The sequence below is a fragment of the Homarus americanus genome, unplaced genomic scaffold (genome assembly GCF_018991925.1).
Source record: "Homarus americanus isolate GMGI-L3 unplaced genomic scaffold, GMGI_Hamer_2.0 scaffold25483, whole genome shotgun sequence".
Classification (NCBI taxonomy): domain Eukaryota; kingdom Metazoa; phylum Arthropoda; class Malacostraca; order Decapoda; family Nephropidae; genus Homarus; species Homarus americanus.
In genome coordinates, this window is record NW_024726235.1 from 4,683,357 (window position 1) to 4,701,773 (window position 18,417).

At 35.1% G+C, this 18,417-nt stretch overlaps 2 protein-coding genes across 5 annotated transcripts in view; one reads left to right on the forward strand and one right to left on the reverse strand.

The window, feature by feature from the left end:
- The window catches only part of LOC121865462 (myotubularin-related protein 10-B-like), a 28,694-nt gene extending 13,716 nt beyond the window's left edge, over positions 1-14,978 (forward strand). For both annotated transcript variants that reach the window (XM_042364908.1, XM_042364910.1), the window contains 5 exons: positions 1,232-1,377; positions 2,517-2,666; positions 3,007-3,179; positions 3,520-3,690; positions 4,498-14,978. In XM_042364908.1, coding sequence (XP_042220842.1) covers positions 1,232-1,377; positions 2,517-2,666; positions 3,007-3,179; positions 3,520-3,690; positions 4,498-5,043 — 1,186 coding nt within the window. In that variant the 3' untranslated portion in view covers positions 5,044-14,978. The remainder of the gene's footprint in view (positions 1-1,231; positions 1,378-2,516; positions 2,667-3,006; positions 3,180-3,519; positions 3,691-4,497) is intronic.
- A 326-nt stretch (positions 14,979-15,304) lies between these two features.
- The window catches only part of LOC121865463 (uncharacterized protein C1orf198 homolog), a 30,667-nt gene continuing 27,554 nt past the window's right edge, over positions 15,305-18,417 (reverse strand). For all 3 annotated transcript variants that reach the window (XM_042364912.1, XM_042364913.1, XM_042364911.1), the window contains exon 5: positions 15,305-18,291. In XM_042364912.1, coding sequence (XP_042220846.1) covers positions 18,247-18,291 — 45 coding nt within the window. In that variant the 3' untranslated portion in view covers positions 15,305-18,246. The remainder of the gene's footprint in view (positions 18,292-18,417) is intronic.

Sequence of the window (18,417 nt, forward strand, 5' to 3'; positions counted from 1 at the left end):
TAATATGTAATATTGGAATTAGTTAATTTTACCGCCACACCACCCTGTTAAGTACAGTATTGCGGTGTCCCTCAGGACTCATTTAGTTTAAAACTAGGGCTGAAACACGGCGACCCTCTTCAAGGGAAGATGTTGTTTAATAATACGGGCGAAAGACACCACACTAATCCGCGGACACATAAAACTAAATACCTCGGTTGGTGAAATGGTATACCGAATGAAAACCTTGGATACATGGAATCTGCAGTTGACGAGGGATTGCTGAACATTTTTCTTTTCTCTGTTACATGCGCACACAATCGTTTTAACAATGTGAAGAAAAAAATTATAGGGACAAAACGTAAAAGGGAATAAAAATTTCTTGTGTGTGGAAGCTAACTGTGACCTATATTATGGTTATTTTTCAATACAATTTGGGGTAAATAAATGAGAAAAAAATCCTCTTATATGCACACAATAGCCATATAGAATGAAAAAAAATAATAATCATAATGTCAAAAACAAAGGGGATAAACATTTCCTACGTGCTTGGAGCTAGTACAGAGAGTGGAGGGGAAGGGAGCGGTATGGGGGATCTCGATTCGCTGTCTCATGTCCCGTGCGTAGTGACACGATTGCCAAATGTTAATGCAATATTATTATTTTTATTTATTCCTCACATTTACTGGTAAAGTATTGCATATTTTATGTACAAAGGAAAAGCTTCCACACACAAACCATCCTCTGGGCGATGTGACACAGTTCAGCCTGGCAGTCACAGGGACGGGCAGAGCCTCCCTCGCATCCCGTGTGGGTCACAAGTGTTATGCATCATCATATCTCGGAATATTGCGAGTTATTGCACATCACTTTTTCATGGTGACAATGAAGACATTCGGGTAGCGACCATTGTAAAGCTGATATTAGCCATTGCATAGCAGTAAATGGTGTTAATTTTTTAACATCATTAAACTGATTGATCGTATATACTGTAGATCCATTGTATAACAGTTAACACCTGTATTCCTCTTATATGCAGTAAACTGTGTTTACTTTTGAACCCACATTTCAAACTTAAATCAGGCGTGTGTTCCTAAGAATTGTGTAATTTTTTTTTTACATGTAAAAAAATATGTCATTCTTTTCACTGTCATTCTGTGGTATTATAGTGTATGTTTATTAATATTAAAGAAAGTGTCTGTCTTAGAATTACAAAACACCTATTGTTTATTGTCTTATTATCATTTAACAGGCAACAGGAGAACCGCATGATGGGGCTGGTACACCGATGTCACCCAAAGAAACTGCAGCCATTTATTATGGACCTTGACCAAATATTACCTTCCTTAAAAGACATTCAGATCTCATATATGAAACTAAGAGAGCTACACACACCTGGTAAGTCTTATACTGTATTAATCTTTCACAAACTGTATTTTGAATTACACTTGATTTTGGGTAACTAACTACAGTACAGTACTCCACTCCTTTCAAACTGGTCTCCCCCTCCTCCTCCATCATTATCCACTGTGTCACCATCATAGACATTATCACATCTGCCAGCCTCCTCTCATTTTTTCTTTCTTTTGACCTACTCCTTTATTTACCCTTTATCCCTGCTTTTATCATACTTTCTTTCATTCTTTGAGTATTTCCCACTTTTCTCCTTACCCAAGTACAGTACTTGATTACATGGTATTTTTGCATATAAGAAAGAATGGAAAAAGTCTTTGCAAGAACGGTATAGATTTGTGAGGAGTGCAGTGGAAGCCAGATAGCAGATGTCAGGGAAGAAGATTGTAGAGTAAAGGAAAAGGCAATACTATTATGCCTCTTTTAGTGCATGAAATGACTGACTTGTTTTACACACCATTACGTACTGTTATTGTCTATATCACCTTCCTTGATGAACTGTGACACCTCTCAGTCCCAGACCTCCATAAAATATCATGGTGTGAAGGTGTGGAACAACTTAACCCCACCCATCCAAGCAAAGACTATGCTCCCTTCCTTTAAATTATCTCTTAAAAAAAATTCTATTGTATAAGTACTGTATTAACATTTTTGTAAAACCTACTTTACATTCCTCCCTTTACTGTACCACCAAAACTATTATATCAGAAATTGTCATGCAGAAAGATAGAAATTACCATTGCAATTATCATATTTGCCAACAAGACTTGATACTGACAACTTCTGTCCTCTCGTTCCACCTTAATATAACCCAGATTTTAACTCCACTGTTAAGTATGTATATATTCCAGATGATATTAAATGTTACACAATACTTCCTTGAGATAAATGTACAGTATTTATCAGGTGCCTTCACGAGAGCTCAGGTTCTCAACTGGCTCAGCCATGTTAATATTGTTATTATTATCCACTCTGTATCTGTATTTTTCTGGCTAAATAAACTGTTTCAATATCAATACAGGTAAGAACAGTTGACTAAATAAACTCTTGTAAATACAATTAATGTTCATAATGGGGAATGTGTGAAAGACATGACCTAACTTTATATATACACTATTTTCCAGATGATCCCACACAATTTTGGGAGCAAGACCGTCACTATTACAGCCGTTGGGAGTCTTCTAGATGGTTATCCCATGTCAGCAAATGTCTTGAAGGGGCCAAGAAGGCTGCCAATGCCATGCTTCATCACAATAGCTCAGTCATTCTCCAGGGTAGGTCAGATTTAAGCTGTCTGGTTTTATTGTGTCTGACACACAGATTCACTCAGACGTTTCAAAAACAGATTACTGTAAAAATTTAGTTGTCTGGTGAACAAAGTTTTTTTTTTTTTTTTTTTCCCTCCCATGTACAGGAGTCTATCTGTGCTGAATAAAATCATATGGCCTTAGCTAAATAAAATACTATGAGTGTTGTTCCCATAGTGAAGGGGTTAAAGAGATGAAATGTGATATTATTTTAGAAACTGTGTAGTTAACTTTATTAAGTACTTTTAGGCTAGTCCATAAAGTCGGATGAAAGATGCATAGTGCTTATTTTTACTTTTATTTGTAGAGAGTGAAGGTCGTGACCTGAGTGCTGTCATATCTAGCCTGGTGCAGTTAATACTGGATCCTCAAGTGCGCACCATACGAGGGTTTCACTGTCTTATTCAGAAAGAATGGGTCGCCTTAGGTCATCCTTTTTCTACCCGTCTTGGACACACCAGGAATCAAGTTGAAGAACAGGTCTGTCAGAGTGTAATATTCTTTTTTGATGTTTCCTCTTATGTATAGCTTATGGTAGTTTGGAAATGTAAGTACGTACTGTACTGTGGTACAGTCGCGGACAAAAATTCACTTCCTGAAACTGAGTCACGGGAATGAGTGTCCTAATTGACTTATCCTAACTGTTGTATCTCGTTTAAGGTCGATGCTGCTTCATTTTGGGCAGGAGCGAATTTTTTACCCCAACTGTAAACAAATTAATTAATTTGTTTCATATTGCACCATTTTGGAGGGATCAGTGTTAAAAAATTAATAGAAATGAAGTACAGAAACGTGTTTTTTTTTTTTGCTTTTTTCACAGAGCCCGGTGTGGTTGCTGTTCCTAGACTGTGTGTATCAAGTGAGCGTGCAGCACTATGCAGCTCTGGAGTTTACATCTGAGTATCTGGTGGCTCTCTGGCATTCGGCTCACTGCTCCCTCCATTCCAGCTTCATGTTCAACTCTATCAATGCCAAATATACTGCCGCTAATGTAAGTGTATCTTTCTTATCCAGCTGTCTTCTGAAGGTGAATGATGGTTAGGTTATGATAAGTTTCTGTAGGAAAAAGAGAAAAGTTTAGATGATTAGATAAACTGAGGATAAACTGAAGAGGTAAGCTAAAACACTGGAGTATGTGAGAATTGAGAGAGAAAGAAAGAAAGAGTAGATGTCCATGATAAAAAGAGGACAGTTTTAGAATAAAATCAATGAAATCAGAAGAAAGGTAAGAGGAGACGGGAAGTTTACTGTAGTGAAATCCTGGGATAGGAAGTATTAGAAACAGGTGTTGTAGGTATGAGTACTGTACATGTATACTGTATTTGTTCGTAAATTAACTTTTTTTTTCCCAGTTTTCATAATTGTAGACGTCTTTTGTATACAACCTTAGGAAGAAACAACAATGATTGATATAGTGGATTGCATGTATTACAATCACTGCTTGTTGGCTAAAAAGGTATTGGGAGATTGAATCTTCACTCAATTCCTTATTACTACTGAACTTGTGCATATTTATAAGGATTCAACTGGTTTCATAAGTAGGTTGCAAGGTATTCTTCATTTGCAATAATGCATTGTCCATTATGATAATGTCCCATACTCCCATGTTGATTTGCATTGTGCCTGTTATAGGTAGTGGCAGGATATATCCATAACTTGCTTAACTGTGGTTCATCCCATGCCCATTTCTTTGACCATAAAAAGAAATTTCTTATTTTATTCCTCCAGTTTAGATAATGATTACATTCCATATATCAATAATTTTTTTTCGGACAAATTAATGTCAGTTCGGTTGCAGGTATTACAACGAGAGAACCCACACCAACCCATATACCTGAGACCGGTGTGGTCCTGGTGGGGGGAGAACCGGAGTCTCCTGAGGAATCAACAGAATGGAGCGACTGAAGATTATTCAGAAAAGAGATCTTCTTCTCGAGAAGCGTTCCTCAATGTGCATTACATTCAAAACTTGCTTGATTCCTTGTCAGCAAGTGGTGCCCTTATGAGGATTAGCGACCCACTCTCCAGCGCTTATCACACTTGGCATCGTATTAAGTACCTGCTTGAGGATACAGGGTCCTTGCCATTTGATCCCAGCCTTTCACTTGTTCCTTTGCAACTGGATACCAGTTTGAGAATAGATGTATCTTTAAGCAGTCTTAAACCTTGGAAAGATTGCTTTTGTGCTTGGGTTTCAGAGCCAGCTACTTTGACTCTGAATGAATCTGAATCATTATTGAAATGCACCACCACAAACCCTCAACACTGGAAACATATCTACCAAATATACCACACCCTCAAGAATCACCTGTCTGAGAGCTTAACCAATGGGACAGTTAATTAGAAACCCAACAGATGTGTGAAAGTATTATGTTGTGACAAATAATTTTTCCTGTGAAAGAATGCTTTATTTAGTGATAATTGGTGTAGTAAGTCATTGATTTTATGTTTACAAATACTGTATGCAGTTTGTTTAATATTAATTAATTCTAATTTTTATTTTACTTTTATAGAGGAAAGCCAAGGTCATTCTTAGGAATTGATAATTTTGAAATTCATATCTTTGCCTTGGCAAAAATGAATGGTGAGTTCTTCCTCCATGTGGCACGGGGAATTGTCTTTTATGTAAAAATTGTCAAATATTTTATAAACAATATATGCTTCACTGATGCCTCCAACATCTCTTGCAGGCAGTTCATGAGGAATATATTTGTTGTTTGGACTTATTTATGGGACTTGATTTTGGTGTTTGGCAATATGATCTCATTTTCAAATGTTTAGATATAAGCATTTTGGGATTACATTGTTGTGTAGACAGTAATTGTATCCCTGTGATTGTGTTGTTATTGTAATCCATTTTGTAATCACAAATATGTAGTCAATTTTAAGTTCCTCTCTTTGTTTGGAATTAAGTTAATGTGGGTATAACTGTGCTGCCTTCTAATACACACTTGACAATTGTTTCGCCCATCTTATCAAATGATTGTAATCTACTTGGGTTACTTTCTCATTTGAATTCCATTTTTTATACAGTCATGAAATAATGTCTCTTGACACATTGTGAAGAGATTACTTTTTTATTTTTCATTCTTGCAAGCCTTTCTGCGCTGTGTTGTTGGGTGGCTTGGAAGCAAGAGCAGAAACAGACTCTCTTTTCACTCTCCTTCATTCATTCAATAACTGCTGTGACATCCCCATTAATCTCTAGACATTGTATTCTTGCATTAATCGTGAGGTTTGATGTGTTCTGGATATCAGTCTCACTCACTTCAAGTTCAGCCTTCCCTCCCCCTCTTGGTCATCACCTTTACCTCTGAATTATACACTTTTTATCAGTCTTTCACATCCCATTCTCTCAATATATTCACACTACCTTAACAAAAATCCACTGTGTTCAGCTATGATTATTCTTTCATATCCACATTTCAATCTTATTTTTGTATTTCTTTTCTGCATCATCACCTCACACATGCTCTCAAGTACATCATGACAGGGACTTTTGTGATTTTCAAAGCTTCCTCTTTGGTTTTCATGTTTTTTGTTTTGTTTTTCTAAGAATATTGTTGAAACAGCAATTATAAAGAAGTCACATTTTTTGGCTGAACATTCAATGACTCATTACTGTATTTAAACTTCCATGTGTAAGAAAAAAAGGCCCTTGGTATAAATGGAGCTAAGATACACACATTAGTATACTGCCACTTCAGGTCAGAGGTACAGTACATATAACATACCGTAGACCACTTCCATAGTCTTCCCTCTTGTCACAGTAACATGATATTGGTCAGTAATAATGATGTTTGTTTGCAGTTTGTATGATATTTTCTCAGTGTATTATTTACTTTTAATTGGCAGTGAAGTAAATTATTTACTCAATTGGTCATAAATGTAATTTCTTTCTGATTGTGTTTGTGTTGGGTGAGGCGAGGATAGGTGTTAATAACTAGTGTGGATTTCATAGATGATACAAACTGCCTCTACTAAGTAACTCTTTATTTTGAATTTAAGTAAACAATAATATTATATTAATATATCAAGTTTGTCCATTAATTTTTTTTATATAAATGAACTATAGCATGAGTAATCTATTAACATTTTTAAGTAATATTGCTAAAAACTTATGAATCCCAGAGTAACAATAGATTGGTTTTGAAGGTCACCAGATGTATTCATTGTCTTTGATATAGAAGGCGATAAGCTAGTGACAGAATTACTTGTGTGTTAATAAGTACAGTGGATGAAAGGTAATTGTAATTGAAAAAACAATTACTCACATCTTTTTTTACAATACTGTACTGTACAAACACCAAACAGCCCTTCCATACATTTGCCAAATATTCTACTCAAGTGTACAGTACATGTACATATTTTGCAGTAAGTTGTCTGATAAAAAGAATTAGTCGTAATCATATTAAGAAATATTTTCAATACAGTAAATGTTTCGCATAGAATATCTTAAGCTGTATTAATACTGCAGTTAGTGATGGAGGGACAAGTTGGATTTGAGTGTAAGTGTGTGTACTGCCTTGTGTAGGTGGATCACTTGCCTCTGTACACTTACTCTCTTATAGCCGTTGATGTGCTAGTTCAGCTTCTGCTCGTCGTCATGGAGTTAGACGAGCAGTTTGAGATATCGGCAGTGTTTATGAACAAGCCAAAGTTCTTATTGTATGTGTTGTCTGTATTCCAATAATTGATTATTCTTTTAAAGTTGGATAATTTATGTTCTGAAATGGTGCATAGTTATGCTTTGGATGTTGGTGAAAGAACCCCTAGTGGTACATAATTTATGAGTTGTAGATATAGAGGTCAACCAACCATTAATTTATGGCTATCGTCCCGCTGGAGCTCCCTTTTTTTTTATGGGTGAATATATATGAAATAGAAACATAATATTTAGGCTCATCTAACAGTGATACCATTAAAATTTCAACAAATTCAGCTGATTTTTTTTTTTTATTATTATTATTAATACTACGATTGTTTGTTTACTTTTTCTAAATAATCAAAAGATAGGTTATCTCTCCATACGGGCTAGCTGAGCACTAAGACGTCAATGCATTCTCAGAAGCTCATCAGACTGGCTGATAGGTGTTGCCAGACAAATCTTTTCTTAGGTTTAATAAATAAAAAATATAACAATAAAACTCACTATGTCATTTAAGGCGTAGATTAATGCAAGGCGAACACACCAAAACCAAGTTTTGAGACATTAAGGTTTGTGCATATTCAAAACATCATAGAACCTCCAAAAATTCAATAATTCTGTTCAATAATGTCTCATTATAAAGGAAATTTAATGCAGAATATGATCCTTGTAATAAATCAGGTGTGATGTATGATTCTGGTGCACATTGACATCAAATAATGAAATTGTGTGAAATTGACATCCATGAAAATAATAAAGTTCTGTACACAAAACAATAAATTGATAGTCTAATGAAGTAAAAAAAAAAAAATAAATAATGGTAACAATATCACTTGATGATGATTATGCTTTGCTAAAGAACTTCGTAGCAGGGGGGAGTAGGGTAGGTAACTGGTAGTCTATCTGATCATCATCAGATACATTTTCCTCCGGGACGCCGAAAATAGAACGTAGTGGGCTTCTCATTGGTCGGCACGTTCCTTCCCAACATGCTGATTAGCTCAGGGAGTACGGCAGGCTGTGATTGGTCACCAGGCCACTGGCGAGTTTGACTTTGCTTTACTCTCGCCAGACACTGAAATTACCACAGGCAGCGCAGAGCTGCTGGAAGTTTTACACCATATGATTCAGTGGGATTTTGCCAGTAAACCAAAGGCGAACTCTTCATACCATCTTGTGTAATAGTAGAATGAAACTTTCTGAAATGTATGGTACAAAAATCACATTTTTGTTCAGGTGGCGAGTTTGCCCTTGCATTAATCAACACCTTATTTGCTTATAAACTTTTACTGTATGAAGGCAACAGAAAATGAGAATCACCCAAAACTGACTACGGGGGAAGGGAGGTAAATGATCTTTTATGATTTTTTTTTTTTTTTTTGGGGGGTGTGATAGAAGATATTATCGTACCGTTTATACTTGGCAGTGATGTAGCTAAAGGTTGCCAGAGTTCAGAGGAAATTTTGTCTTAAGAAAATACAATTTTTCATAATTTTTGGATCATTCACAGTGGGACGATCCCCTTAAATCTCCAGTCAAAAGATTTCTGTGGAAACTAAAAATACTCTTACTAAAAGCATACACAGTGATATAGTGTCAGGAGTGGTTCTTGTGCAAGTAAGAATTTCTGTTTTTATAGTACCTTAGTGAGGTCTACTTATACTGTGTGTCATGATTTGGTTTTGAATTTTTTCTGCTGGACATTAATTCTGCACAGATTTTTCTTTTTCTTTTTCTTTGTCCCTGTGAAGCAAAAGTGAAAGACTGCTTCACAAGGATTTCATTTGGATAATATTTCAAGTGTGGCATAATTTTAATCTACCCAATGCTTGTTTAGTCTCTCATCAAATGCTGTACTGAGCTGTGTGTAGAACAGTGTCTGTACTTGTTTGTATAAAATGTGAATTGAAGTGTAGCTCATGTTGGGTGTTGATCACATACCAGTTATTGGTACTTGGAGGACAACCAGAGGGCACAAGAAGTCTACTTACCAAAGAGATTGTTAGAGAGAGGGGTATTTTATTTGCACATATGCCTGCTGAACACTTGTACCTGGCTACTTAACTGTTGTGTCATGAAATGACTTGTGTAAATTTGACAAGTGACAGGCACTTTGTTTTCTTAAAATATTTACACATCTTGTTAGGTTTATATTTTACATGTTTATAGAATCACATTGGGAATTTAGCTATTCTTACAAAGATCCCTTATACAGTAGTTGATATTACCAGTGTGTAGCTTATATTACGCACACCCCCCCTTATATTCTTTTGATTCTTAACATGGCAATAGCACAGCTTTGGTCTCCTGTGAGTGATACAAATTGTTGTGCAGAATGCATATCATCCTGCTTGATATAATTCACCCTCATAGTTTTAGTTAGCCTTGATACTCAATGTGGCTGCGTGGGGTTGCTGATTTTTCTTCCAACTTATGATGGCTTATTAAGGATGCCTTTTAGTGCTATTGGGTAGAAATACAGCAACATCTGCAACTAGCATCTATCACAAATTATGTACAATGGCTCAGCTAGCATTGAATACTGTATTTGGTGCTTTAGTTCCCATTAGTTGATGAAGTAGTGCAAACTTCATGTGAACTTTTTGTAAATTAAATTTCATCATTATTATTTTTTATTCATTTAACAATTGGCCTTTGATGCTATATACTAGTTGCAGCTGTATACCAATACTCAAATGCCATTGAGGTGGATATTCTGTACTTGTGTGTGTGTGTGCATAAGTATGTGTGAGTGTGTGTCTGTTCAGCTACTACCAGCTGAAAGAAGTGTATTATATATATAAGATTATGATTGGTTTGTTATTGTTATTGGCATATGATGGTGCTAATTGGCCTCATATTTGATCAATAAAATACAGTATGTACATGGGCTCTGAACTGGAGATTATGTCAGTGTTGAAGGAAGTTTGTTTTATATAGTGTGTGGTTTTATTCAATTGTCTGCAGTTTCTAGTCCATTTCCATGAATTCTGATTACCTTACAAGAGGACTGAGCAAATTGGTTTATGATCAGTGACCATTTATCCCCTCCATATACTGTACAGTACTGTGTTCATTATGTTACGTATGGTCTCCAAAGGAAATACTGTTGAGGCAGATTATATTTTGCTACAGGAATTTGAGATTAATTATGAAGATCTTATAAATGAAAGTAATAACATAGTCTTTCAGGTATATATAAATGCAGGTCTTGTACCATGTGTAAGGGATCTCCCTCCAGCATAATATATTCAAATGGTGTACATAGTAACTTAAGATGTATATTTCTCTGCAGCCCTCCTTCCTCCTCCTCTCTTGTTGGATTATTATTATTATTATTACAAGCTCTTCCAACAAACAACCTCCACTCCCATGTATGGTACTTGTTAAAATGTATCTATATTTTTTGTTCAGTCACATTTTAAAAACAGTACAGTATTTTGTTACTCCTCTCACATGTGCTACATACTAAAATATTCATAATTTTAATATAATTAAACATCTCTTTCAGGAGGAAGTAACAGATTTGGTATTCAGTGTACAGATTGAGAATTATATGAATTATCAGAGGATGGTATTTTTGATAAAATATGTATCTATTACTGTCACAAGATGGCAAGATCAGTCACTGCCGTCCATATCTCCTCATGCCAGTTGTTTTGGGAAAATCTTGTTGAAGGCATTTTCTTTCTGTATGTTGCCCATCCTGTCTGAAAGCAATGGTAGCATAAATTGATTCAATATTAAGGGATGTGAAGAAAATATTTAATTTTCCTCTTTCACCCCACTGATAATTTTGCTGCATCTAGAAATGTTCTTGTAACTGATATATTGTATTGTAAATACCATATTAAATTGTGATTTCCTATATCCATAGTAAATCAGTCTGCATTTATTCTTCATACCCTTCCAGGTCTGGCTCCTAAATGTTCAGATAATGCTCTACTTTAATTACATTGCCTTTAGCAATTTTTCTTTTCCTCTAGAGGTTTTTCATGTGATTTCATCATTCACTCCACCATGGTGCCAGTCAGTCAGTTGCTTCTTTACCACTGAAGTCAAAGACACTTCAGTTGCCACATAACCATGTCGGCTTGTGTTGCCCCAACCTCTTGTAAATATGAAGACCTTTTGTGCCTTTGGGTGTCTCATTTTAGGGAATGTAGAAACAACTGCATCATAATAAGTGTGTGGGAATGGACAGTTAACAGCCAGGTATACACACGTGTGTAGCCAACATTCTATATACAGTATGTATATTGGAAATTTCTGGTTATTATTAATATTTGAAATTTTGAATGACCAAGAAATAGTAGTGCACTTATTTATGAAATAATTATTGTATAAATGTCATGAAATTGGATGTCATGATAGTTTATCTTCCTGTCACCTTTCCAGAGTTTTGAAGAAAGATTGCAGGAGACTATAAAGATCATGTACACAGTGACATTTAGATTTAATACACCCATGTGACACTTAAGGATTCATTAAACTGTTCCATTACTTGAGATATGATATTGTTATTATAGGAAGAAATTAGCATTCTCATATCTGATTTGTACATGAAATCATAAGAGTTGCTGACCTACCATGTAGTGTTATAGTGATGCTGTTATCTTGATCACATCAATGGTAAAACCCTTATAAAGACCTTCATTAATAGATGAGCCAGGTAGAGTATTATATACAGTAGTTATTTAATTCTTATAAGAAAAGGCTCTTATTAACTGGAATGTAATCGTATGACTTTTTCATCAATCAATGTAAGTTTGATTGTCTTTTCCATTGTTGTCAGGTTTGGTTTAGGAAATACATGAACATTTCCTGTCAGCATATTATATTTATTCATATTATATTTTGTCATATTATTTGTTGTTGGGTTGTAACTGCAACACACTGATACATGCCACTTTATCATAGTTTGACTGCCACCTTAAAGGCATTTATTTTTTACAAAATGTGTTCCTTGTGTAATGTACTGTACATCATCTGTTGTTCTCTCACTGCATAATTATTTCATTATCATAAAAAAAATTTCAAGCATGCTCATTTAAAAAACCTGTAATTACCTTATACTGTATGGTGTTGATATAAACCACTGTCACAGGCTTAACACCCAGTGATGTGTCTTGATGGTCACTTACCTGGTTCTTCGCTTGATTTGCTATATGGATTATTCCACCTGTCCTTACCCATCTTTTCTTAATGTATAACTACACACCTTGAAGATTTATTTCTATTTAACTTATGGCAACTCATTAGAATTTCAGATTGTCCATATAAAATTCTAATGAGTTGCTGTAAGTCAAACAGAAATGAATCTTCGAGGTGTGTAGTTTGAATTAGGTATTACTTTCTTGTACAGTGCAGCATCATCCATTGTGTTAGTGAATTTGTTTGTTTCCATGCATTAATTTCAGTTTTCATTAACAGATTCTTCATCAAATCTATTGTGAATGTTATTCAAATGAATATAGAGATCAGGTTCACTTTTGAATACTGTTCTTTACCTTTTATGGTTCCACAGTCTTGCCCCATAAATTTTTACAACCCCTCCTCCAACATATTATAACCACTTACAGTACAATTTTCTTTTACATAATTTATGCCAGAGGAACATCAGTAAAGCAGTGTGATTCTCACTAACAACACCGCAGGTTTTCTTCGAGTGCTGCAGCTTCCTCCTGTACTAACACTGGACAACAAAGGTCATCACAAAGTAACAAAGAACAGACCAACTACACAAATGGCTACTCATAGTAAGTAGGCTGATGAGTGGTGAAACGGGTGAAATTATAAATTAAAATACACTGTAGGTACATTGTAAATAATTTGTTTTCTATGGAACTGAAATATCTGAAAACACCACCTCTAATTAGTTTAAATATTGTCCATGGTAGATGTGGAAGTACAGTACACATGTGTAAGAGTATTTACAGTGTTTAGATGTACAATATATTAAGGTACCGGTATGTTATGTTGACCCATAACGGTGAGTTGTACTGGGATTTAACATTTTATATTTTCTATGGTCTTCATATTCATATCCTTTTTAATCTTCCCCTCATCATTAAACATCAGCTGTGTTTTTTGGCAACACACTTCTTTGTATTTCCGATATTGGGGCTTTGTTCATTTACATTTCATGTAAATACAGTAAACAGCTGCTGTACAGTCAACAACAAAAATTTCTGTACCTTTACGGTGTTATACAATATGACACACTGGACCAAGAATTCTGAACAACACTCTTGAGCTATGTATTCCTGTTAATTTCTCTGTACAGTACTTTATTCGTACGTGATATACAGAATACTGTACATCGTATTAGTTACACAATGCATCACACAATCACAATTACTTATACCAACCTTACCAAATCATGACCTCAGTCAGTGATTATTGTGAAGGCCATCAGACCCAGAGATGTAGAATATTTTTTGTTGATTGTACATAGAGCAAAAATTGCCACTTTGTAGTTTGACGCAATTTGTTGTTTCATCAAAATAATTAAATTATGTCTTGTAATCATGCACAACTTAAGCTGAATTTACAGAATGACTCAGATAATTACAACTAAACTATTTCCTCTAGTGCATTTAGAGTTTGGGGTTGGTGAGTAAGTCTTCCTGTAGGTCTGAGACAGCTTGGCTTCTTTAATTCTGTGTAAATACTTTTTTTGTAGTAAAGGTAATAGTATTGATGGAGGTGGCTTGTATCTTTTAATTGGAAATTACTATATAAATATTTATTATTTCTAATCATCTGAATCCATATAAATCACCTGTTGTAATGTGGGTACACTGTAGCTTTTACCAGTTTTGAAGTACAGTACAGGGTATTGTACAGTATTATACAAATTATACTTTATTACAAATAATTATATATACAGTACAGTATACTGTATATATATGAACGAATATAAATGCTTGTTGCAGTGGTGGCAGTTGTGAAATTCATGAGAATTTCAAACTCCCGGCTTTCTTTCTTTTATATCAGTCAAAATTTCTCTTTACCTGTATTCTCGATTTTTTTTTCCTAATGTCACGTGACTTATTTCAGCCATTACCTATGGTGTAAATGTCATTCATACTATACTGTACTCTGATATTGATTCCATTAACTACAGAAAACGGCCGAGTGGTTATATACGGTACGAGTCACTGCATAAGACTGTCAGTAGCAGAGAAGGGAAGAGAAGATAGTTATGTATCTTATATCGTTTTTTGATCTACCATGACTTAAAGGTTTTCCTCATATTAACACTTTATATCTTATGATTTTCTTGCTCTTCCATCAGATATACAAATACTGTATACTGTACATCTTTTTCTTCTTATATTTTATTTTATTTTAGTTCCTGCTCTGGTGTATTATTATTACATTCCCCGGCGGCAGCCATTTTGTAGAGCCAAAGGGGATCCAAACGTTGCCTGTGGTGTGGTAACGTCACTCACATAAAGGTTGTATTTTACTGACTAAAGTATACTTCTAGCATGTTTAATGCACTATACTATAGTGTAAACTGGCAGTTGTGGTCAAGTAATTGCTACTTGCAGTAGCTGCTTTGGTGTGTTGATTGGTTTTATAATAAACCTGAGAGCATAAGAAATAAAATGGTTTAATATTTATGCTATTTTGTATTTGTACTTTTTGTTTAACCATTGTTGTAAAGCATGTTAATGGGGAGAACTGGATTATTTGCATGCTAACATAATGCACTTCATGTAAAGTGATGCTAGTAAATGATGGCTATTACAGTACAGTACTCTGACTTAAGATAAGGTTCAGTAGTTATTGACAAATCATCTGGCTATCTGTAGGGGGCACTGACCACCAAGTTAGATTTGTGTACATTTGTTAATAATTATCCTACTATAGAATATTACTGTACACTATTCATTATACTGATCTGGAAATAATGAAAGTTTTTTGGAGGATGAATGATATAACACAATCCCAGTAAAAGACTTTAATGCCAGTGAAAAATCTAACAGAATACTGAAGATGTAAAAAAGAGAGAGCAAGTGCTGGTCGCAGCAGTGTGACGATGACACTTCAACAAGGCATTATATTATACAAACCTTGTATTGCTCAGTTTTACAAGGATATAGTTGAGCTTTTACATTATCTTCCTTGTTACTTAGTAAAACTGACAAACTGCACTAAATATCCCACACACAGTAAACGATAAAGAGAGATATACTTTACATTGAAGTTAGATTGTTTGTAGTACAGTACATTAACGTACATTTGTGTTGGGGAAAACCAAATGATGTGTTACGTTCATGAGTCACTTAATGTAGCTAGGGATATTTATGCAACAGTTTAGATAGTGGCAAGATCATTGCAAATCAAATCAATCTGTCTATGCTAAATTTGGACGTGATGTGCTGGGTATAGCCTGAACAAGAGGAGCCTGAAGAACCACACCTGTCACTCCTTGTTTGGACAACCTCCAAAATTACGTACAGTACTGATAACGTATTAAGTCTTAGGAAACTTCAAGATGGAATTGCGATACAATTATTTTTTATTTTCACCTTTAATCTGCTGGTTACTGTGAAGAGACTGCAGTGCCAATGTTTGTGTCACCTCTGATTTTTTTTTATCCCGTAGAAATTGTGGAACCAAAATATTTACCTGATCATGATATGAATGTAGGCCTGGGATTCTAATGCATTAAGTACAGCCGCATTACCAGAGAAGAGCAAAATAACAAGAGTTACTGCTCATGCTCTGGCTTACTTATATCATCTATTGTCTATATTTCAGGAACACAAGAACTTGAATACTGATTAAGTTTCACATTCACAGAACATTACAGTTATTGTCATCCACCCAATTTCATTGTAACTAAGTATACGTATATTGTGTTTATTCTGAATAGGAAATACTGTATTAGATGTAGATATTCTTAATACTGTTCAGGTGTTTATATTGTATACCTATGTACAGTCTCGTTCAAGATTCTTCGAACACTGCTGGAGACAACTGGCAACTCAAGGCTTTTTGTTTACTATAGTACGTAGTAAAAATTATGAATAAATGAATTGCCAGCTATCTCCAGCAGTGTTCGAAGAATCTTGAATAAGACTGTACAGTGATAATTTCTGCTGTGCATAGAGTAGGCCTACAGTACTTCTCCATTTCTAATACATTAATTTATGAGTTAATAAGAGGTATATAACAGCCTTGCTGTAAGCACGCCTAGACAACTCCTCTTCACTAATCCAGGTAGCTCAATACCTGTCCCATATTGTCAAAGTTTCATACTGGACTGTACACTAAAATTGTAGGTACAGTACATAAGCACATAAAACCTAGCTCACTTAAGCTATGAAATACAGTTGGTAGCCAACAGATTCAAAATTGCACAAAGACTCCATAATAACTAGATGTGTTTTCATTTCCAATTAAAAGGAAAAGTTAATTTGTAAATAATTGAGAATCTGTGAGTCCTGCTATATGTCCAGGCACAAGAAACATAACTAACAACTTAATCATGTTATTTGACCATTACTGTACCAGTGTTGAGCTATAATGTGATGCCACAGCCAAGAAGAAACTGAAAGCCTGTCATGGTTATGATTCCTCATCCATCAGTCAGGGTCCTGATTCACAAAGGTTTGTACGATGAATATTCCTTATAAGTAAAGATCTAAAAATGCACCTACAGTAACTGGTCGACTTAAGATAAAGTGCAAAAATAACTTCCAAAAACATCATTAATATTAAAATATGACTCTCTCAGTAGGTGCGTTCACTTAACTATTAGGCAAAATTTAATGCATATACTGTACTGTATTGAAAAAGATTTTACACATTAAGGTTTTCCTCTAACTGGTGTTAAGTACTGTATTGTAAATGCAACCAGGTAGTCCCTCAATAGAATTTGGTTTTATTTTTAGATGCATGCTTTACCCTGTCATCATAATGGGTAGATTCTTACATCTTCAGTTATGAGGAATAATCATTGTACTGTACTATATAAACCTTAGTGAATTAATTCCATGGAATATCACTATGTGGTGACTACCAGTCTTTGTCTATAACATTCTTGAGGTGGTGGTAGTGTGTTGGCAACTTTGTTTAGTATCACATGAAATACTAAAGAAAATAACCAAATAATACTGATGCCTAGTAGTACAGTACTTGCCAACAGTACGTAACAGAACTGGCTGGCCTGCTAGTAAGCTGACAAGTATTGAAGATGATAAAAAGAAAATAGATTAATTCTATTCAAGGGTTTCAATCATCACACTGAAGTTATGTCACCACCAACACAAATGGCCTCTGTGATGTTGCCAATAAGATGTTGCAATTCAAGCTATTCCTCAATTAATTGCCTTTATTCTGTTGTTTCCTCACTACATTTCCCTTCCATTTTATAATGTGGGTGCTACAACTACACCTGGTAATATGCACTGTCTACATTTTCCCCAGTTACTGTCTGTTGAGAAGCACCAAGTTATATCATTTGCATACTGTAAATACATATTTTTTATGTTTTTTACTTTGTTGCATACACATTGTCTCACAGTATTTTAAAGTACTGTACATCAAATAACACTTGTAAATCTGGACAGTAGTTATTAAAGAAAAGCAGGTTTAACCCCCTGAATACTTTCTTTCAGGTTCATTGTGTTTACTATTTAGACTACTCGTAAGTAAATGACACCACCTATAGTAAATGGCTGACCAACCTGCCACCACTGTTGCTTATGTCAGGTGGTCCTGTTGTGTCGCATGATCCAGCTGTGCCATGTGATCAGGCTGTGTCACAAGGATAGCTGTCAGGTGATGAAGCTTTGTCATAATGTCCAGCTGTGTTAGGGGATCAGGCTGTCACATGGGCCAGTTGAGTCACATGAGCAGGTCCCATGTGAGTTGATAAATTTACCAGTTGTCAAGGAAATCAAAACCTGTCTTTGGAATGTTGCTCTGAAACAGAAAGTTACTCGCGTCAAGATTCATGTATGGCTTGTGTTCAAGGCTGTTAAGATATATCTTAAATCATAGTACACATGTATTAAATTTGTCTTGGTTACTGTCTAGGATAGTACAGTA